Source organism: Trachemys scripta, chromosome 2 (genome assembly GCF_013100865.1).
Source record: "Trachemys scripta elegans isolate TJP31775 chromosome 2, CAS_Tse_1.0, whole genome shotgun sequence".
In the NCBI taxonomy this organism is placed as follows: domain Eukaryota; kingdom Metazoa; phylum Chordata; order Testudines; family Emydidae; genus Trachemys; species Trachemys scripta.
Window position 1 is genome coordinate 244,999,990 of NC_048299.1, and position 23,649 is coordinate 245,023,638.

Here is a 23,649-nt window from a genome sequence, read left to right on the forward strand (position 1 = left end):
AAATGTTTAGGGGATTTGGGAATTGATTTATGAGGAAAGATTTTAGAGCCGAACATGCATAGTTTGGCTGAGAGGTGACAAAGGAGAAGAGTGGGGCTATAAATCTGCAAATATTTGAAGGGTGTAAACATCAAGGAAAGAAGGGAATTATTTAGGGTTGTAGAATGGATTTGAAGTAGTAGTTATATAATGAAATAAAAGAAAGGGATTGTTTAGGATGACTATCAGGAAAAAAAACTTATGAAATCAATGTATTAAGCTGTGAAAATGTCTCCCAAGGGAAGTGATGGAAGACATCATAACTTAGGATATCTAAAACTTGACTGAACCAAACACTTGAAAATAAACTATAGGAGATGGTCCTGCCCTTGCAAGGAAATTGATTAGATGGTCCTAATAGAACTTTTTGATCTCTAATTTCTGTGTTCAATATTCAAGAAATTCTATCCACTTCACCTGAATTTCAAGCAACCATTTGCAGGACAGGTGAGATATTACCTACAAAGACAAAGTAAGGTGAGAATTAGTGATTTCCATTCTCTGAAGGATAAAAATTATTAAACATCTACATCTTTTTTTAAATGGACAAAATAAGGCTTGAGTGTATTTAAGACTGCCTGGTGCCTGTGGATTTTGCAGCAGTAATTAGTTCGTTATTCATGAATATCAAGTAATCATCATAGTAAACCCACTTACAAAAGTACCATATGTAAGGAATAACATATGTCTATTTTTTGAACGCAGTGTTTAAGAGCAAGTTAAATGTTTATACTTTTTAACGAAATAAAAAACATATTTTAAGGGGGCAGGGAAGAACCACATCATTAAGGAAATCAAAGATGGCAGTGCTCTTTGATCTATGTACTCTAGACAGCATCCTGGAGAAAAAACTTTAAATCATAAAACTAATTTAACATTCTTTCCTTCTCCCTATCTCTTAACCCATTTTCCTCTCACAAATTTCAATTCTTCTGCCGTCTTCCTCTCATTGCCTAATTCACATGTGTCTATCTTGCCTTCCAGTAGGCTTACTTTAGTCTTGACGTGCCTATGCAGTTCCTCAATGTTTTCATTTTGCACATTTGTTCTATAACAGAGATTAAAAAATAAAAAGTAGAGAAATTCTGATTTTGTGGAATTGCACTAGTTCTGTGAAATTATTAGAGGACTTGTCCTGTTTGTTCCCCCAGAATGTTAATCATTGTGTACATCCTTCAGCTTTCTGCTCAATTAACAAAATACAGTGAAGGAAACTGATCTTTTCTATCAAGCCTGAAGGTGTTCTTTGGTATTAATTAGTTTAAATGGCAGGGGAACTTTTCTCTTCTCTTTGATAATCTCTTGAAACAGAGCTAGAGCTAGAAAGGTTCTATTTATGACAATAAATCTTGCTTCCGTTACCATGCCACTTGAATGCTCCTGTATTATTCATAGCCAAAAGGGACCATTGTGATCATCTAGTCTAATCTCCTACATAACACAGGCCACAGAATTTCACATAGAGGGCTTATCTACAACCCCGTAGGACAGACTAAAGCACTGTGTAGACAAGCCCAGTGATTCCTATATCAAGACCATAACTTCTGATTGTGCTAAAGCACATCTTTTAGAAAAAAAGACATGGAATCTTGATTTAAAGACTTCAAGTAATGGAGAATCCATCCCATCCCTAGGTAAGTATCATTGACTGCTGAAGTGCAGTAAATAGCACACTGCTTGGCAACTTTGGAAACCTGATCCTGAGAATTTACTCTTGTTTCAACAGTGTAATACCCAGGACCCCAGTACATCCCTCTGGGTCCATAAAGAACCCCATTTAAGTAATGAGGGCTCAGCTTGGGTGCAGGATCTGTTTACCCATTATGTGCTCATTGCAGAATATGGTCCTGATCTCTTTTTTAAAAAATGATTTGATCATTTCTCCAATTTCATCTACCTTTGTCTGTTAATTTTTCAGCAGCAGAGGGTCAGAACATTCAACTACAGGATTTGAAGCAAATGGCTATTATATCTTCTGGTTTTAATTAAAAAGTTTAGATCAATCATTTGCTAGTATATGTATCAGTCCTAATATCTTTGTGGTGATGATATGTCCTTTCCTATTTAATTACTGCATCAAATGTTCTGGGAGATCTTGTATCTTTTGTTCAATATTGGGAACATTCTATTGATATAAACTATCCATCTGTATTAGTCATTACACGTATTGCAGTTTGTTTACTATGTTGGTAAGGTTGCCACTGCAAGTGAGAATTTGCGATGGGATCCTCCAGTCTACCAAGTTCTCTTGTGTCTCATAAAGCAGCCACATATTACCACTGGAGAGTTCCTCCTATACAGAGGAAATCTAAGCTGGCATAGGCAGCTCCACCATCTCCTCTGCCAGAAACCCACCCTCCCAATATAAATGGAGGAAAGGGACATGTTGGGGTGTGGCAGGAGAAGTGAAGGGAGAGATGGATCAAGGTGTTGCCTATGAATGGATTGAAAAACTAGGTTCTACCATCTTCTTGAGGGAGTTTTGTTAATTATGTATAGTATCTGGGCTATTTACTGTTGCCTTTGGATTTTTGGACCGACCTGTTCAGGGGCCAGGGTCAGCAGTGGGTCAGGTTGAGTTCTGGACTCTCTCCTGAAGTTCTTGCATCTTTTTTCCTGTTTCTTTTCCATTTTGAAAAAACAGTGCATTTTAATTTGGTGCATTAGGATAGTTTCACATATTATTTATTTTAAGTAACAGCTACAGTCAGAGGCGGCTCTATGTATTTTGCTGCCCCAAGCACAGCAATCAGGCGGCTTTCGGTGGCGCGCCTGCGGGAGATCCGCTGGTAACGTGGATTCGGTGGCATGCCTGCTGGGGAGGTCCACTGGTCCCACGCCTTCGGCATACCCGCCGTCGAATTGCCGCCGAAACCGCGGGACCTGTGGACCTCCTGCAGGCATGCCGCCGAAGGCAGCCTGACTGCCGCCCTCAGGGCGACCAGCAGGACACCCCCCGCGGCTTGCCACCCCAGGCATGCGCTTGGTGCGCTGGTGCCTGGAGCCGCCCCTGGCTACAGTATATAACTGTATCGTGGATGGATATTATCTCTAAGAAATACATGAGTGTTTTACACTTTCACAACACGTATCCAGTGTGTTGTACCAATAATATCAAATTGAATTGAAAATAATGGGAGGCGGGATTGACATTTCCCACTTGGTGCTTGATGCTGTAGGTATTTGTTAAAGGTTAGCACAGTTGTAATATATCAAAGATAACAAAGTAATCTCTGAATTCTCACTATAATTGTAGTCTAGTTAATGTTTTTATTTGCTTTTGTTTGCTATGTAAATTAGGGTGCCTTTGGGGAAGAGGTGGAAAAAGCCTTTCAAGAGATTGCATTTGAGCTGGGCTAGATTGGAAGCAGGTGATCATCCAGATTCTGTCACAATTTTGGCATATCATTCATTAAGAGGACCTATGCTACTGTAATTAATTCACGCCTAACAGATGTACACTACCATGAAGGGATGTGACCTGCCTGACACCAATCACTGGAAAGAAAACACATTTCTTTTGATGTTTTGAATTAGGTTCTGTAGATATTACACATGTGTCTCACATGTTGACAACAGAAGTTTTTTCTTCTACAAGTTTTATACATAAATGCACATTCATCTGTATGACTCTGCCCATATAATAAATATTTTAAAAACCAATAATGGGATCTCCAAAACTGTCTGAATGACTTATGAGCACAAGTCCCATTGAAAGACAATGACACTTGTGCTCCTAAAACACTTCGGTGATTTTTGAAAATCCCAAACCAAAGAATTAAATCTCAACTGAATGCAGCAGTAAACTGGTGCAGTACGTTTCCTCTTTCTTTCTCTCTTTCTTTCATCAGGTTTGTAGGAAAACTCTATTTTGTCTCTGCAGCTAGCCGTTTACTGTGACCAGGTCTCTGAATGTTAAGAGCAGAAGTTCAAACAATAAATGATGACATTAATTTATTCATAGGGGAATTCGGCGCCAAACCATTAAAAATTCTGTGCACAATATTTTAAAATTCTGCATATATTGTTTGTCAAAATAACACAATATAATCATGCCAGTTTCAATTATTTTGGTCATTTATTTCAAAATACCTGTCAGCAAGTATGTCTGTAAGATTCAGGAAATGTTTTTTTGACAAATAGATTCCTTACTAGGCAAATTAATACAGAACTTTTAGTAATTCATTTAAACTACAATACAGAAACATATTTCCTGCACCCCTGGGAAGCGGTGCAAAGGCTTGGGGGAACTGGGGTAATAGAAGAGCTGAGGAAGAGGAAAGGAACCAGAGAGTGAACCTGGAGGGTTGTTGGGTGTAAGGAGTTGGGAAGACTCCCCCATGCAGACCCTGACTGACCCCTAGTCTCTCCCATTCAGTCAGGCACATCTGCCCCTGTCCCCATGTGTCTCTGCCCATCCGCCTCTATCCTAACACCCTTTTGTCCCCATGTGGCCGTGCAGTCCCCTATCCCTCATCCCCATATGGTCCTGCAGCCCCCTCCCATTCGGTCCCTGTCATCCCACTAGCTCCTGAGCCCTGCCCCAGTCTTTCCCTGCACTAGACCTTCTGAATCCCTGTCTCTGATCCCCCAGCAGCCCCGTGTGCCCCATTCTGTCTGCCACCCCCCATATCCCAGGCCTCCTAACCTGGCTCTGCAGGCTGGGTGCTCTGATGAATGCACCATGTCCACTGTTACTGCCAGTCAGCTGCTGCTGTCTATTCTGTCACCACAGCGTCCTCTGGTGGGTGAAAGGTAGAACTGCAGCATTTCTCAGGCAGAATGCATTTTATGTGCAGAAAAAAAAATTCTATGCCAGACATGAATTCTCTGCATGCACAGAATTCCCCCATGAATAATTGTAAATTTTTAAATCAAGAATGGGTGCAGCTTTTTCTAACAATATGCTCTAGTTCAAAAGGAATTATTTTGAGGAAGTTCTAAGGCCCGTATTACACCGGAGATCAGACAAGATGATCACAATGGTCCCTGCTGGCTTTGGAATCTATGAATGAATACATGTCTGTGATTGATTAAAAAGAACTCCTATAAACGATAGAGAAGTCCTCAGTTGCAATGAGTTTCCCTCAGTTTAGACATTAGCATTGTTCCTTGTATTGTTACACATTGGAATTGTTTGACGTGTCCTGGGATTTAAGTGTTTACAAGATGTCCTGGCAGGTTGGTTGTGTACCTCTCTGAGTTTCAGCATTTGAGCTGAAAATTCTAACTTAGTTATTTGGGATTTTCCTTTCTGTACACATGTACCTCATAACTGTATTTTATTTATTGGCCTGCTTACTTTAGTGGACAGTCCTTGTATGTGGGTTACTTAAAAGGTCAGATAATTAAGACTACAAGTGGACTATGCTTGAAGTCTCTCTGTCCCGATACAGGGGCTGTTTTCATATTGATATACCACCCCCATCACCCACAAGGCAAGGGAAAGAACCCAGTTACTCATGCTGTGCACCTGGATGTGGGGTGTAACTAAATGCCATCCTGGATAAAGGAGGTGGAGTTAAGCTGTATAAGCAACTGAGGGAATTCAGTTGGGGATAGATTGCTGATAAGACAGGTCTCTCTGACAGAGAGTCCTGAACTAGGGCTTAACAGGCAGGATACATTAAGGGAACTATAGTGAAGCCTGAGAGTAGGGAAGGTCTATTAGATTGAAGACTTGTTTGAATCTTTATTTATCTTTATTGAAGACTTGTTCGTGCTACTCCAGAAGGGGATTAGACTTTTATGTGACTTGACTGGAGGAGTCCTCAGGATCTACATTTTCAGCACTGAATATGTTTAAAGATTTCTTTCTTCCTGTCACTCTGGATGTGAAGTATCTACATTAACATATGCTCAGTAATCATTTTGTTGGGTGTTTTGGAATCTTTTTCTTTCTTTTTATTTAGTGAAAGTCATTATACATATCAGTTTTTATTATGATTAATAAATCACCTAAATGATTATTCAATGTCATTAATAACTGATATATGTATAATAATTTTAATTCAGACATCTCAAAATGCTTGAAAATGTGATCACAGACAACAAGCAGGGTATATTTGAGGATCCCTTTACCCATTAATAAAATGCAACTACATCAATGCAATGTGCCCGGTTGGAGTGTGGTGTCAAGTGAGCCATTAGGGATTGGTGTTAGGAATGAATTATTCAATTTCTCTAACAGTGCTCATGGTTAAAACAGATTTGTAAAAGTAAGGCAGGTATTGCAAATATCAGAAAAACAGCAAGAGAGGTTAAAAGTACGAATAGGAAATTTAAAAAATTCAGTTTGGGAAAATGTAAACAATTCATTTGTTTGAAAATAGTGCAAAACCTGGTGATGAGTAGAAGTGAGATTATTGAATAGCATTAATGCTGGGGAAAAATAGCCCCGGTACTTTGATATGCCTTTGCAAATGCAACTCAAAAAACACATCACAAGCTTATATTTTATTGACATTTCTCTATCACCCTGTTTCTTTCAACATCAATGCTACTCAGTTATCGCACTCCCACTGATCACCAAGTCGTGGCAGAAATTCTCTTTCTCTTCTTTGTTTCATCCTGGCTAAGGTGCATATCACAAACAGAGTGCACTCTTTATGTTGGATTCATAAAGCCACATATCTGTCACTACTCTAAAAACAGGTTTCAGAGTAGCAGCCGTGTTAGTCTGTATCCGCAAAAAGAACAGGAGTACTTGTGGCACCTTAGAGACTAACAAATTTATTAGAGCATAAACTTTCGTGGTGGGCTGTAGTCCACAAAAGCTTATGCTCTAATAAATTTGTTAGTCTCTAAGGTGCCACAAGTACTCCTGTTCTTTTTACTCTAAAAACGTCAATCAACAGCTTTCTCAGCTCTCCTCTAACAACCACACTCCACCCCTTTTTGTCACACAGGTAGAAGAGTTTGCACTCAGTGGGTCATTTGTACTTGATGGGTTCATTTCTTTTTCTTTATGTGCCATTTTCTTGTTTTGGATTGTTATCTGCACTTTGTCGGTCTAACACTACTCCTCTTTTTCTCTTAGTTTTTCCCATTTTCATTATCCACAAACTTCTTTTGCCACCAGAATCCACATTCTTTCGCCTCTTCAGCTGATGCCAAATCTGCTTCCAGATCTTATCCTGTACTGCTTGCACAAACTTCTCTGCTGTACTTCCTCTTAACTTAACTACTCTGGCTTGGATACGTGCTGGGGAAAAAATATTTTTCATGTCTACATTTATGGAGAAAGGAGCATTTTGAGCACTGAAGATACTTTACTCTTCCCAAATGTCTCATTGGGCCAAATCCTGACACTTGCTGAGCATTAGCAACTGCCATTAATTCCAGTTAGAAGCTTCATTTCAATCGAAGTTGCAGATGGTTAGAAGGATTAAGGATTTGTGCCACTATTTAAAAATAACACACATTGTGGTCCCATGTATTTCTTTTTATTTACATAATTTTAGACAGTCAACAGAACAGTAATCACCTGTTTAAACTGTAATGGGGCAATTTCCAAATCCATTATCTTTGATTTATAGGATAATGTAGTGAAGATTGGTGTAGACACAGTAATAAAGAGCAATGAATGTATGTTTAAATCAGATTTGTTAAAAAAAATTTTAGTATTTTAATATATTATAGAGAATGTAGTGGCAGGTCTGCAGTGTTATGTTTTTAATTATTGTAAGCCTTTGCTGTATGCTCTCTTTTTATAAAACCATCTTTGATGTACATTAGACCAATTGTACTGGCTTCTTCATAAAGTGTACTCTATTATCACAAAGAAGATTGCTTTGATCTGCTTGGCAGTCTTAGAGTGTGGACACACATGTGTTGTTTGATAAATTACCTGAAGGGCAAGGAATTTTTCTGTCTTTTCATAATTATTCACTTTTTTAAATTAATACATGCCAAAATCCTGCAAAAAGAAAAATATGTGCACATGGAGAACAGAAATAGAGGTAGTGGCTGAAGGAACAGGGAGTGAAAAGATGAAGGGCAGTTAAAATGCTTTACTTCTTTAGTAATTCAGCTAAGAGGATAGCTACATAATTAGAGGCATTGCACTTCCTCTACCTTAAGATTTTTGAAATGTTGTTAGAGTGTAAACCTTTAAAATATAAATGGTATGCAGTACTGTTGTTCTTCCATGATATAACAAATGAGCCTTAGAGGAACGTCTTTCTTAGGTTTGCAAATCAGGTTTTTGATGTCCTTAGCATTACCACCCAGGGTACATTTACCCAGGGATTAAAGACCAGCAGCACAGCTGCCACTGCTCCAGATCAGCTGACTCAGGCTGTTGGGCTAAAAATTGCTGTGAAGACATTCAAGTTCAGGCTAGAGACAGAGCTCTGGGACCCTGCAAGGGTGGGGGCTTGCTCAAAGCATGTACATCTACCTAAACTGTAAATTATACTGCCCTGTGCAGTCTAAACATACCCTAAATGACTTAGGCACCTAAGTCCCATTTTCAAAAGTGTCTTAGGAGCCTAAGTCTCATTGAAAGTCACTTAGGTATTTTTGAAAATTTTACCATAGGTCATCATAAACTTATCTATAAATGTAATTTTACTATTCCTCAAGGTTCAAGATGAGCCCAGGAAAACAGTGCCCTAATATACATTTCTACACCAGGTCACTTTTTAGTTATATTTGCTCCAATATTAATATCTAATCAGATTCTACGTTGATGTTGATAATAAACATGCTTTGCATTCAGATAGCACCTTCCAGCCAATAATCTAAAATTCCTTTATAAACATTTAACTTATCCTGACAATATCTCTGTGAGGTAAATATGTGGAGTTAACTCCATTTTGCAGAGAGATTCAGTGATTTACCCATTGTAATACAGTATGTCAGTGGGAGAGTTGGAATAGACACTAGGATTTCTGACTCCCAGTTTACTCTTTGGGGGTCACAGCCTTTGCTGTGGCAGGATGCAGGCCCTAACCAGTGGTTAAGCAGTACTAAGGAGGAGGCTTTCAGAAATGCAGGAGGTTATTCATCGGATTTCTATGGAAATCTAAATTCAACATTGGGAACTTTATGTAAACAGAAACTCAGAAAGGTCAAATATATTATTGCCTCGCTTTACAAGTTGCCTTTTGTAGCTGAAGACAATTTTTCTAAGAGTTACTTAGAGAAAAACTTCCGAGAGATCTTTCCATTTTGCAGTGGGTTTTAGAGTTATCATCTCAGTGTATTGTATACTAGGGTCTTGAAGTTCCTAGTAAGTTTGGCATGTAGTTGAAAACCAAGTCATATTCCTGGGCCTGTGCTCTTAGTAGAACTCCCAGCACAAGACTGGCAAGAACTTCTGAAGTTAGCCCATTTTAGCTTTAGGGTGTAAGGTAACTAACCAACCTCACAGCAGTCCTGAGGGTAATTTGGTGTAACTTGCCCAAAGAAGAGGCTAGAAGAAGGCGTAACTTTAGATTCCCCTCTGAATTTGGCCCCTGGAAAGGAAGAATTCTAAAAAGAGGACACTTAAGATATCCAGAAGTCACAGTAATTAGACTTGACATTCCAGTAATTCAAACCTCATCCATTCTGAACTGCTGCCATTGACATTAGAGCCAAAGAGCATAGATCCATTACTGACAACAGTTTTTAGCATCCGAGAATGAGAAAGATAAGTAATTTTCTTTTTTATAATAACTGACAAATAAGTCACTTTGTCTTACCATTTGGACTTGCTTAGCATTTTATTCCCACCACAGATGATATATAAGCTCCCCTTTAGAAATAGCATATTTCTGATCCAACCAGAAGGAGGAGGTACCAGAAGTCTTGCAATAAGCCTTTTCTTGCAAGATTTTTATTTCAGATTTTCGGTTCAAAGAGGTTTGGATAAGATTCAAATAACTATCCAAACTTTTGAGTGATTATCCAGATTGAACCCCTCGATCTTTTTAGCATCATCTAATACTAATTTTCAACTGCTTATATTACATGCAATTTATTAAGTTCTAAAATTTCCTTGGTTAAATCTCTTCCATTTTATTCAAACATTAATTCATAAAAGCAGAGAAATTTCAGCAGATTTCTTTTCACAATAAAAATACTATTTTGCTTGTATTATAGGGCTATATTGTGATATTAGATACAGTAACTCAGCAGTTTGATGGTGTATTCATGCCAACAGTAGCTCTAGGAAGCATTGTGATGTAGACACACCTCTGAGTTTAAATTCCTCCTATGTTTCCTTCTTGCTCCAGGGATGGCAGTAGTAATTTCCTGTTGGTTAAACATAGCAATAAATTACCACACCTGGTGGTTTTTTTTTAAACTGTGCATTGACAGTTAATTTTTAGTTATATTTACTTTAAATATAAACATTCAGTCAGGTTCCACATAGCATTTGCACTGGCTGGCAAGTCAGAGGTGGAATTTAGTTTCTGCCCGTTCCTCTCCTGCTCTCCATCCACCTGCTTCAGGAAGGTTGCATAGCCCAGTTTACTCCTGAATGCCTGGTCTGACACTCTCAGTAGCCCACAAGTCCAAAGCACAATCTAGCCCATAGATTTTAAATTCACTATGATAGCTACTGGATTAGTAATAATTGGTGAAAAATAACTTAAGAACCTTCATTTTAGTCCGTTGTGCTGTTTTGTTTCATTCACAGCTTCTTTTAATGGTAGTGATAAATGTAGCATTTAACAGTAAGTGGTTGCAAATGCTGAAATAGTTGAATACAGTTAAAGCAGAGATCAAAAATCTCTTCCACTTTGGATCTCCTTTAAATCTCTTTATTCCTTCAGCTTTCAGTTTCTTCTCCAATCCAAGCACGAAGGATTGAGAAGAGCTAAATTTCCAGAATTCTTGGCATTTACTTGCAATAAGAGTAAATCTTTACGTATCTTGTATTGACAGTTAAGAAATCCCTCTTCTGATGAGAAACACTTTAAAGTCCTCTTGTTCTTTAATTTGGAAAGAAAGGAATTGTATTCACTGGTATGATCAACAGAAAGCTTAATTCTTGCAATGACATCTGCAGAGGCTAGGGTGACCAAACAGCAAGTGTGAAAAATCGGGATGGGGTGGGGGGTAATAGGCGCCTATATAAGACAAAGTCCAGAATATCAGGACTGTCCCTATAAAATCGGGACATCTGGACACCCTAGCAGAGGCACAGGGATTTTCCTTTCTTTGTGTGTGAGATTACAGGACTGGGGCCTAATAAATTATGTTTTATTCAATGACTTGTTGCAGGAGAATGCTTAACACTTGTCTTTGCAGTAATACTTCTATTTATGCCATTCCTGAATCAATATCCTATTGCTGTTTCTTAGTTACAACACAAAGGTTATAGTTCATCCAATCCAATAGGAGGATATAAAAATGTAAATATTGGGGGATTTATTTCTTACATACTTATAATTTTAAGGGATTGCTATCTCTTATATTTAAATAATTATATTTAATTTCTTTCACCAGGACCTAATGGAGCCATTGGCATTCAATCTTATCAGCAGTAAAGTTTCAGCATGCAAGCCCCCTGAGTTAAATGCAGATTTAACTGAAACTTTAGTTACAGTTAGTCACCTAGTAGAGAACCAAAATAAATCAGGCAATGTACTTATTGTTTAAAATAAACATAATGCCCTTTCCCATTTGTATTTCATTAAAAATCATAAAACTGGTAACACGAGTTCCAGAGAATATGTCTCAAGAAACCAGGCAGCCTAAGTGTGAAGTGGCAGATGCACATGTTGCACAGATGTTGTGTTGACTTGTTAGTATCCTATGGAAAAGTGGTGTAATTGTAAGTATTTTTAGTATATGTAAATTCTGAGAAGTTGGCATTCTAATTACCAGGTTTCTTTTGAGTGAGCTGTTTATCTTTTGTGCTTTTGATTCCTGAAGTAAAAAATAATCAGGGTTAGAACCAAAATTGTCTCAATTGCTATAGTTTGTATAGGTCAGATAAATTTGGGTGTGTCTGCTGTATTGGTGTGTGTTGGCACAGAAGAAGATAATGTTGGGTATAGGGTTACCAGGTGTCCGGTTTTCAACCAGAACACCCGGTCAAAAAGGGTTCCTGGTGGCTCCAGTCAGCATCACTGACCGGGCTGTTGACTGTCCGGTTGGCAGCGCTGCGCAGCGGGGTTGGCAGGCTCCCTGCTAGCCTCCGCATCGCACGGCTCCCGGAAGCAACGGTATGTCCCTGCTCCAGCTCCTATGTGGAGGGGCAACCAGGGGGCTCCACGCGCTGCCCTGTCTGCAGGCACTGCCCCTGCAGCTCCCATTGGCTGTGGTTCCCGGCCAATTGGAGTTGCGGGGGCAGCGTGCGGACCCCCTGGCTGTCCCTACACATAGGAGATGGAGGGGTGGAGGGGGGACATGTTGCTACTTCCAGGAGCTGCTTGAGCTAAGCGCTGCCTGGAGCCTTCACCCCTGATGCCCCCCCAACCCTCTGCCATAGCCCTGATCCCCCTCCCGCACCCTGAACCCCTCATTTTTGGCCCTACCCCAGAGCCCTAACTTCGTTTCGCATCCCAACCCACTGCCTCAGGCTGGAGCCCCCTCCCGCACTCTGAACTCATTTCTGATACCAGCCCCTTGACCAGCCCAGTGAAAATGAGTGAGTGAGTGAGGGTGGGGAGAGTGAGCGACAGAGGGAGGGGGGATGGAGTGAGCAGGGGTGGGGCCTCAGCGAAAGGGTGGGGCATTGTCAGGGCCTTGGAGGAGGGGCGGGGAAAGGGTGTTTGCTTTTGTGCAAATAGAAAGTTGGCAATCCTAGTTGGGTAAAGAACAGTTTTGGGAGCGAGGGATTCAGGAGAGGGGCTAAATACACTCTTTTCATTATCCATGTGGAATTTACTGCAGTGACTGGAAATTGAGCAAATATAGTAAGTGGCAAAAATGATATCCCAGAAGCAGTGGACGTTAGAATGACAGTCTCTAATATACATTCAGAGTTTTGCCTTTCTCTTAGTTTGCATACAGCATGAGCCAAATCCTGAAACCCTACACAATTTTACTCAGGCAAAATGCTCTTTGAAGCACTGGATTCTCACCGTAGAGAAATGGGAGCTCTGAAGACTGGTGGTTTGGGATACAACATCTTTCATTAACTGGAGCTGTGAGGTGGTTTAAATCTACATTGATTGACAGACCAGGAACTTATTGCCACTAGTTAATAGGTTGAATTTATTAATAAAGTTGCCATTGAATTGTTTATCTTCTGAGACATGTGGGCTAGGACTTTATTTGCAAAAGGTTCCAAAAAATGGTGCTTAATAAAGACTCTATTTCTTTTCTGAATGAGTAGAAACAAAGTGACTTAAAAATATGATCATTCAAGAAGTTCCAGTTCAGTCAGAGAAAGTAAAACATAGGGTAACAACAATGATAAAAGGAATGGAGGGCCTCACAAATGGTATAGACGGAGATTAACAAAATTTGGTTCAAGATTATTAAGAAGTAATTTGATGGAAGTGCTTAAACTAGCTAAGAGGTAGCGTAAAATTCACCTTGATATCCCTGATAATATCTTGTGCTTTAGGCGGGAATCGGATATTCTCACAGGGACAGATTCTCAGCTGAGGGGAAGGATTGCACGGTGCTGTTTAGAGCTCTCAGATCCATGCCACCCAGCCTTGGCATCAGTTAGAGCTGCAAGGGAGCAGTTCTAACTTATGCTACTGGCATAAATTCTCTCAGTCAAGACCTTTGCCACTGGACAATCAGGCCCACTTCATCCCACCCACAGAATGCCTCTGGCATGTCTACTTCCTCCCACTACCAGCAGTGGCTCCAGGCACCAGCGCTCCAAGTGCATGCCTGGAGCGGCAAGCCGCGGGGACGCCCTGCCAGTCCCTGTGAGGGCGGCAGTTAGGCAGCCTTCGGAGGCTTGCCTACGGGAGGTCCGCCAGTCCCTCGAATTCTGTGGCAATTCGGCAGCGGGTACGCCGAAGCCGCGGGACAGGGGACCTCCTGCAGGCATGCCACCGAAGGCAGCCTGCCTGCCGTGCTTGGGGTGGCAAAAAAGCTAGAGCTGCCCCTGCCACTACTCAGGGGTGAGAGGCAGCTGGGTGAAGGAGACATTTACACGGGCAGAGAGTCTATACAAGGGGAATTCTCTGCTGGTAATTCCATGTGTCCTAAATCCATTTTGTGCCACTTACACAGCACAAAGTGGACTTAGAGGACTAGAGAATCTGACCCACAATGTAAAAGGTCATAGAAGATCTAAGACAGAGGAATAGTAGTTTCTTACAGATCTGGCTTACCATGTCCAGTGTGAAAAAAATAAGGCAAAATAAACTGAGAACTGAGAAATATAGAAAATTTCGTTTTGCTGTAAAATATTTTCTGTCTGTAACATCTATTTGAATAATGGAGAAGGAACAGAAATGATGAATGTTAAATATTTGCATTTGTATCAGCTCTTACACCAAAAATAGCTACTATACTGTACTGAAATTTGCTAGGTAACAATCATTTTTCCTAGTATCTGCACAAACTCTAAAAATATGAATAAAATGGTGAAATAAATAAACAAATGTAAGCTTTATGGTCTACTGTATGAGAGATTCCAAAACTGGGAATTAAGTTAAATTATAAGGGAATATTTAAAAAGAATTAGGAATGGCTTTATTAAAAAAAGTAAACAAGCAAAATGGGTTCGCAATGAAGCTGATGAAGTCAAGTAGTATTACCCGGTAATATAGTCGTGCAAAAATTAAATGACTGTATGTAATATTATGAATCCAAGAGATATTTGTTTCGCAGTAGGGAGTAATGACCATAGTTTTGAGAGTCGTGAATTTTGTTTTATTTATTTATTTAGTTAGTTAGTTAGTTGCGTATCATTCATTTTTAACTAAATGGGATCTGGTTGTGGGAGGGTTCTTTTGGTGGCGGTGGCAGTTGTTGTTAGTTTTTTTGTTTATTCTGTCTACAGCAAAAAATGTATATACGCATGCTGGAGTTGTAACCAAAATGCTTTAAACATGATGGGGGTAGGGCTTGTTTTTTGGCCATATTTTGCCACTACTGAAATAAACTAGATGAAATGTCTGCCTTGAATTAAGGTTGTAAGAATTTTAGTCATAGTGTGATTTGTCATGGATGTAATTAGGATATCTTTTTATTTCTTTTCTTTTCACAAATGATAGTTTGGAAATAAAAATGGACTAATAGATATGACTCCAAATAGCCTTTGCTTGAGCCCTGCAGAGTACACCCCTACATCTTCCAAATGTATTTTGTAATATTTGGAAAGGAAGAGGTTAAATCTTAAAGATCTGTTGCATGGTACTGTGCAATTTCATATTGATAAGGTTTAAAGTCTTCATATTTTCTTTAACCCTAATGAAACTAGCATGTTGGCACATGACCAGTAGAAAAGTACCCCAAAAGCATAATTGTTTTCCCCTAGAAAAGCACCTAAAAAAAAATATGTTGTAAAAATCTATGGGTTTAATAACTATTAGTGGAGACAAAGAGGATTTTCAAGGGCTTTTTTCAATAAAACCTTTATCTTATTTGATAATTATTTTTATTTATTTTTCCAAGTGTTTGAGAGTGGAGCCTCATGGGCCACAGCAATTTTAACCTGAGTGTTAAGTGCGAGTTTGGGCTCAATCCAGCTTTTTTATTTTTTTAAGGTCTATTTTACTTGATTATCTAAAACAGACCTTCTTGCCTCTGTTGTTTGGATTACATTTCTTTTGTCTCATACTAACCTTTGTGTAATGGTCTAAAGAAGATTAATGTTCTAGCCAATGTCTCTATTAAATAGTATTACTTTCAACATTTGGACAATATTTTGTGGCTGTTGTTTGTCAGATCAATACTTTAAATAAATGTTACTGCACACACTCACCAGCATAAGCATTATGTTGATAACTAAATGGAATGTTATTAGTTTAAAGTTTCCAGTAATTTCATATAGAAATAAAGAATATCTTATAGTTTTCATATCTACATTGAAAAGAAAATGAACAATTTTAGCCCTCAGCTACTTCTAAAAAAGTAGCTTTCTTTTCAAATTGTGCGAAGCTAGTGAAAATTCTGCATCATTCAGGTGCACAGTAGTACTATTTACTTTACACAGTAGTAAAGAAGGGCTAGATGGCGCTATGGTCTGACCCAGTATGGCCATTCTTATGTTCATTTTCTTTGTGGGAAGGATTCAGACATTTCTGTGGCATCTTTGTGCAGGAGCTATCTCAGTCTTTTCGGTATTTTTAATTTATGTGATATCAGAGCAAGCGCTAGGCTTTGTTGTTTTTTTAAAAAATGTATCAGATCCACAGAAAAATAACTTTTTAGATGTTGCTTTTCAGATGTTAGTACTCAACTTAAATGTCTTTTATAGAAAAAATGTACTGTTGGTGATGCTTCACCAAATATACCTTTGGTGATAGTATGCTTGTGTGGTGTTCTTTTGACATATTCTGTCGCCCAGATTCTCTGCTTCATCAAAAATTTGCTTCGCACAGGTTCTGGTTACTGTGTCCCAATTCTCTGCCCAGAATCTTGCACAAATGGGACCTGATCAAAATTTCATCAGTTGGAGTGCAGCGTACTCCAGCCATACCTGTTCCCCACCATGTGTCTGGGGCCAGGAGGTGTCATAGAAGCAAATCTTGTCAGTTTTAGACCATCAGGGGAATCCTTCGATGAAGTGGGTTCTAGCCCACAAAAGCTTATGCCCAAATAATTTGTTAGTCTGTAAGGTTCTACAAGGACTCCTCGTTGTTTTTGCTGATACAGACTAAGGGTATGTCTACACTACGAGAGTAGTTCGATTTTACTTAAATTGAATTAGTGGAACTGATATTACAAAGTTGAACGTGTGTATCCACACTAAGAACAGTAATTCGACTTTGTGAGTCCACACTAACGGGGCAAGCATCGACATTGGAAGCGGTGCACTGTGGGCAGCTATCCCACAGTTCCCGCAGTCCTCGCTGCCCATTGGAATTCTGGGTCGAGCCCCCAATGCTGCTGGGGAAAAAAATGTGTCGAAGGTGGTTTTGGGTAACTGTTGTCATTCAACCGTCACTCCCGCCCTCCTTCCCTGAAAGCGCCGGCGGGCAATCAATTCGCGCACATTTCTGGTAAGTGACAGCGCGGACGCCACAGCACTGCGAGCATGTAGCCCGCTGCAACCATCGCTGCAGTTACGGCCATTGTCAACACCTCGCACCTTATCATCCACCTTTTTCAGAGGCAGATGCTGAGAAATTGGGCGAGGAGGCTATGGCAGCGCGGTCAGGACATTAAGTCTGAGAGTGGCACAGACCTCTCGCAAAGCATGGGACCCTGTGCTGTGAACATCATGGTGGCAATGGGTCATGTTGATGCTGTGGAACGGCGATTCTGGGCCTGGGAAACAAGCACGGACTGGTGGGACCGCATAGTGCTGCAGGTCTGGGATGAATCACAGTGGCTGCAAAACTTTCACATGCGTAAGGGAACTTTCCTGGAACTATGTGAGTTGCTGTCCCCTGCCCTGAAGCGCAAGGACACCCGGATGCGAGCAGCCCTGACTGTCCAGAAGCGAGTGGCCATAGCCCTCTGGAAGCTTGCAACGCCAGACAGCTACCGGTCAGTCGCGAACCATTTTGGCGTGGGCAAATCTACCGTGGGGGTTGCTGTGATGCAAGTAGCCAACGCAATCGTTGAGCTACTGCTCTCAAAGGTAGTGACCCTGGGAAATGTGCAGGTCATCATATATGGCTTCGCCACGATGGGATTCCCAAACTGCAGTGGGACTATAGATGGAACTCACATCGCTATCCTGGGACCAGAGCACCAGGCCAGCCAGTACATTAGCAGAAAGGGCTACTTTTCAATGGTGCTGCAAGCACTGGTAGACCATAGGGGACGTTTTACTAACATCAACGTCGGATGGCCGGGCAAGGTTCATGACGCTCGTGTTTTCAGGAACTCTGGTCTGTTTAGAAGGCTGCAGGAAGGTATTTACTTCCCGGACCACAAAATAACTGTTGGGGATGTGGAGATGCCTATAGTGATCGTCGGGGACCCAGCCTACCCGCTAATGCCCTGGCTCATGAAGCCCTATACAGGCGCCCTCGACAGTGAAAAAGAACTCTTCAACTACCGTCTGAGCAAGTGCAGAATGGTGGTGGAGTGTGCTTTTGGATGTCTCAAGGGGAGATGGAGAAGCTTACTGACTCGCTCTGATCTCAGCGAAACCAATATCCCCATTGTTATTGCAGCTTGCTGTGTGCTCCACAATTTCTGTGAGAGCAAGGGGGAGACATTTATGGTGGGGTGGGACGTTGAGGCACATCGCCTGGCTGCTGATTACACCCAGCCAGACAGCTGGGCGATTAGAAGAGCCCAGCAGGATGTGCTGTGCATCCGGGAGGCTTTGAAAGCTAGGTTCCACAGTGAGCAGGGTAACCTGTGACTATTACGTTTGTTTAAAGAGAAGCTGTACCTGCCCCCGTTTCTTTACCCACTTAATTTTGACTATCCTCTCCAGTTACATATCCCCTTCACTCCATTGCCCCCCTTCCAACACACCTTTAAAAATAAAATAAATGGAACTTTGTTCATTAACACCGTTTTCTTTATTAAGGGTTTTGTGGTAAAGGGTTGAAACTGGGACGCAGACTGTGGTGGGGAGCGGGTGTAGTGATGGAAAGGATGCTTCTAAACTCGAGGAATGACAGGCTCCTGCTCCTAGAGCGGTCCGCAGTGGTGGACTGGTTGTTTCAATGGAGCCTGCCACCCCTCCTTTTCGGAACTCTGTGTGTGGGGGCTATGTGACTTTGTGGCGGGGGAGGACGGTTACAGATCCCCTGCTGCGTGGCTCTGTCATCTAGGCTAAGGACCGCTGCATAAGATCTGTAACTGCCCTCCCCCGCCACAAACTCACATAGCCCCCCCACACAGAACATGAAAACCACCTCCCAGACTGACCAGGGTGCCTAGTGACTGCAATGTGTGTGTGTGTGTGTGTGTGTGTGGCTGAACCTGCCCCCGTGTCTGTACCCTGGTAAAGGTGACTGTCCTCTCCAATTACCAACCCCCTTTCCCCCCTTCAAACACACTCTCCGCTAAAAGAACATGACGGAAACAGTAATGAACAGAAACGTAGTTTTTATTAGCAACTACACAGTTAGGAGATGACACTGGGATGGGGGCTTGGGTGAGGTGCTTTTGGAGTGAAGGAAAGCACTTATCAAAACTTTGGGAATGAGAGCCGTCTGGTACTTGAGCAGTCTGCAGGGATGGAGTGACTGTTTTCACGGCCCCTGCCGCCCCTCCTTCTTGGGACTTTGGGTGAGGGGGGGATGGGACTTTGTGGCGGGGGAGGGGGTTTAAAGATAGACTGCAGCGGGGCTCTGTCCTCCTGCCTCCAGTCCTACAGAACATCTACAAGGCGCCAGAGCGTGTCCGTTTGCTCCCTCATTAGTCCAAGGAGCGTTTGAGTCGCCTGCTGGTCTTCCTGCCGCCACCTGTCCTCCCATTCGCTGTGTGATCGCTGGTATTGCGACATGTTCTCCCTCCACTGGGTCTGCTGTGCCGCCTCGGCTCGGGAGCAGCCCATAAGTTCGGAGAACATCTTGTCCCGTGTCCTTCTCTTTCGGCGCCTAATCTGCGCCAGCCTCTGGGAGGGGGTTACCGGGGTAGGTCGGGAGACACTCGCAGCTGTGGGATGGGAAAAAGGGAGTGAATTCCTCAAAAAGATACATTTTTGTGAGCAATGAACATAGTCTTCCTCTGTGAACAAGAGCATGCACAGCACCTATCACATGCGCACTCAGGACAAGGTTGAATTTTCGGCCTTCGCATTCAGTGCCTGGGGTCTTGGAGTACAGATCACACAAGCAGGGCAGGACAGCGGAATTCGGCTAGCAGGCGGACATGGTAAGCCGTAGACTTTTGGCTGCTGAAAGCTTAATTTATAGCAGTGCCCTCCTTTCACGTTCAAAGCAGTGCGCCTAGCATTGGCCAGTTCCTGCTGCTGGCAATCCAGCCAGCATGAACTCTGTCCCTGTCCCACCCCCCTCGCAGCTGTCCCCGGGAAAGATCCCTGTATGCTGCCCCTGTCCCACCTCCACCGCATGGCTGTAAACTGCCGGTTACGGTAATGTAAAGGAACAGGCAATCAGTCCAAATACTAACATTCCCCTAATTTAAAGCAGGTCATCATGAGTGATATCACTCTCATGAGGATCTCGGACACAGAGAAAGACCACATGCTGCGTGAATGCTAGCAAAAACCAGGGCCATATGCGGCCATGCTGTGCGAGGCACTGTTACCGGAGTACTTGCTGCTAGCCTGGCACGGAAAAGTTTTCTACCATGGAGGACGCAATAAGGCCGCTCTCCCCAGGAACATAATGCAAAGGCTTTCAAATTACCTCCAGGAGTGCTTCATGGAGATGTCCCAGGAGGATTTCTGCTCTATCCCCGGACATATTGACAGAATTTTCCAGTAGCTGCACTGTCAAGGACTAAAAAGTAGAGCGCCTAGGGCAAAGTAATCATGCAAAACCGGACATTTTGAGATACTTTTGCAGTAGTTGTACTGGCAAGGACTAAAAAGTAAAGCGCCTAGGGCAAAGTAATCATGAAAAACCCATTGTTAATATTCCATTCCTGTTCTGATCAAAATAAATGTTTACATGTTTAAAACACTTACTGACTGATCCTTCCCCTGATTCAGGGTCAGGGTTAACGCCTTGGGAGGGTTGGTAAGGGATCTCCGTGAGGGTGATGAAGAGATCCTGGCTGTTGGGGAAATCAGCGTTGTATGTGCTGTCGACTGCCTCGTCCTCCTCATCTCCTTCCTCATCTTCCCCGTCCGCGAACATCTCCGAGGAAGCGGCCGTCGACAATACCCTATCGTCAGAGTCCACGGTCACTGGCGGGGTAGTGGTGGCGGCCGCACCTAGAATGGAATGCAGTGCCTCTTAGAAACGGCATGTCTGGGGCTGGGATCCAGAGCGTCCGTTTGCCGCTTTGGTCTTCTGGTAGCCTTGTCTCAGGTCCTTGATTTTCAAGTGGCACTGCGTCGCATCCCAGCTGTATCCTCTCTCCGTCATGGCTTTGGAGATCTTCTCGTAATCTTCACATTCCGTTTTTTCAGTTGCAGCTCCGAAAGCACAGACTCATTGCCCCACACAGCGATCAGATCCAAGACTTCCCAATCAATCCATGCTGGGGCCCTCTTTCTATTCTGAGATTACATGGTCACCTCTGCTGGAGAGCTCTGCATCGTTGCCAGTGCTGCTGAGCTTGCCACGATGTCCAAACAGGAAATGAGATTCAAACTGCCCAGACAGGAAAAGGAATTCAAATTTTCCCGGGGCTTTTCCTGTGTGGCTGGTCAGAGCATCCGAGCTTGGACTGCTGTCCAGAGCGTCAACAGAGTGGTGCACTGTGGGATAGCTCTCGGAGCTATTAGCGTCGAATTCCATCCACACCTACCCTAATTCGACATGGCCATGTCTAATTTAGCGCTTCTCTCCTTGTCGGGGAGGAGTACAGAAATCGATTTAAAGAGACCTCTATGTCGAACTAAATAGCTTCGTTGTGTGGACGGGTGCAGGGTTAATTCGATCTAACGCTGCTAAATTCGACATAACCTCCTAGTGTAGACCAGGCCTAACACAGCTACCACTCTGAAACCTCCGTAGAAGAGATATTCCAAGTAAGAGTTCATTTCCTGGATATTTTTACTAAAATGAGTAGCATGATGTTGATACTCCAGTTGTCGTCTTTAGAGTTGACTCATCAGCTGGAACCCTCTTATCTTTCCTAAATCAGCCTTGTGACAGTATATCAAATCTCATTAGGAACCATTTGTTTAAATAGTAAAAGTAACTGAGCTCTTGCAGTTCATGAATTTCAGAATCATGCAGTTGCAACAAGATTTTTACCCAGTAAAGTACTACATGAAAGGCAGATGATAGGTGAAATCATTACCCATTGAAGTCAATGGCAAAACTCTCATGGACTTCCATAAGGTCAGGATTTCACCGTAATACTGCATTGTCTCTTGTAGTAGATATTACATTTTTACAGACTGCACAATAACTACCATATTTACCATTTCCTTTTCTATATTTTTCTACCCAATTGCAGCCTATTTTCAAAATCAGGTAATGTTTCATCATCTTAGAGGGTTTTTAATGGGTCTGATAAAAAGGCTAAGCACAGTAATTTGTGCTAGAGATCTTGGCAGGAGAAAATACAAGCATTTTTTCAAAATCTGATTAGTCTGGGATAGTTATAGCACAATTTGGAGTGAATTTCACACTTATTTAAAGTATGCCAAGAATATGCATACACATAGTTTTTCCTCTTTTTTCAATAACATTTACATTGAAGTGATAGTGGCACTATATCTATGTAATAATATCAAAGAGATACAAAGCCATTCAGTAGACATAAATCCATTATGTTTATTTTCAAAGAATTTATATTTCCCATTTCTTTTCAAGTGAATTTCAACACATTATTAGTGTCTCAGGGTCTTTCTGCATCATCACTTTTGTGTTATACAGTATAGTTATGTTATAGTCATACTTTTTTTTTTAAGTTTCCATTTATACACTTTTTTTTACTAAGTAGATTTAAGACTTTTTTCATTGAGAAACTCCAAACTGTGTTCAGATTTTTTATTCGTTAAAACTTTAAAAAAACATTTTTGAAATCCCAGTTGAGTCAGCCTCTCCTTCCAAAAAACCACAAAGACCTGCACTCTCTAATACCTTTGTAAAGTGATCTATGTGACCATGGCTTAAATACAGGCAAAAGTAAACTGTAAAATATGGAAAGGATATAAGATAATTTAAGAGGGAAATTTATGACTAAGCATCTTTTCCAAATGGGTCTGAGTAATATGGTGAAATTGAGTCCATTACATGAGCTAATCTTAGGTAAACATGTGCACAAAGCCAATGAGCCAAATTTATCTCTTGTATAATGTCATTTGTTTCAGTTGTTTCATTTCAGGAATGAATCCGACCCATTGTAACAGTGCCCTGAAATTGTATTGGTATTTTTTATTACAGGATAGTCTGAATCTAATAGACTAAAAATCAAAACACTTTTGATGTCTAAATAATATAGGATCTCTGTCCTTTTAGGTGGAAAAACTGTTGCCCATGTGTTTTTCTCCATGTGGTTCTCAGCAGTTTGCTGTGTTGTACTACAAATTCAAACTACTATTTATCTGCTACAGAAAGGAAGTTCCTTTTAGTGTAGAAAGGCAACTTTACGTTTTCATTGTTTTACCATTATAAATGAGGAAAGCCCTGATACCTCCATGTCTTTTGTATGGCCACAGAAGCAATGGAACTTCTGCAGTTCCAGTGCTGGGATACAGTGTTGCAGGGTGTGAACAAAGGTTTTAGGCCATGTTAAGTCCTCACAGATCTACCCAAGAGGGCTAGCTCCAGTGTAAAGCCGTGGGGCTACTATATTTCACACCCAACTAATAATGGACCCTTACAGACTTTCCAACAGCTTTTTGTAGTACAACAGCTGTTGACTGCAGGACATAGAGATGTGCTGGACACCTGTCATGCACTAGAAGCAGGGGATGATGTAAGGAGTCACTATGCCAGTCTTCTACCACCAGATTATTCCCGCAGTTTGGGGCAA

At 41.6% G+C, this 23,649-nt stretch overlaps 1 protein-coding gene across 7 annotated transcripts in view; it reads left to right on the plus strand.

Annotated features, from left to right (window-relative positions):
• The window catches only part of VPS13B (vacuolar protein sorting 13 homolog B), a 948,921-nt gene that overhangs the window by 693,970 nt on the left and 231,302 nt on the right, over positions 1 to 23,649 (plus strand). The window contains exon 34 of one of the 7 annotated variants that reach the window (XM_034763374.1): positions 7,121 to 7,577. The exons of the other annotated variants lie outside the window; for them this stretch is intronic. Coding sequence (XP_034619265.1) covers positions 7,121 to 7,222 — 102 coding nt within the window. The 3' untranslated portion in view covers positions 7,223 to 7,577. Of the gene's footprint in view, positions 1 to 7,120; positions 7,578 to 23,649 lie in introns of those variants that run through there. 7 annotated transcript variants of the gene reach the window in all.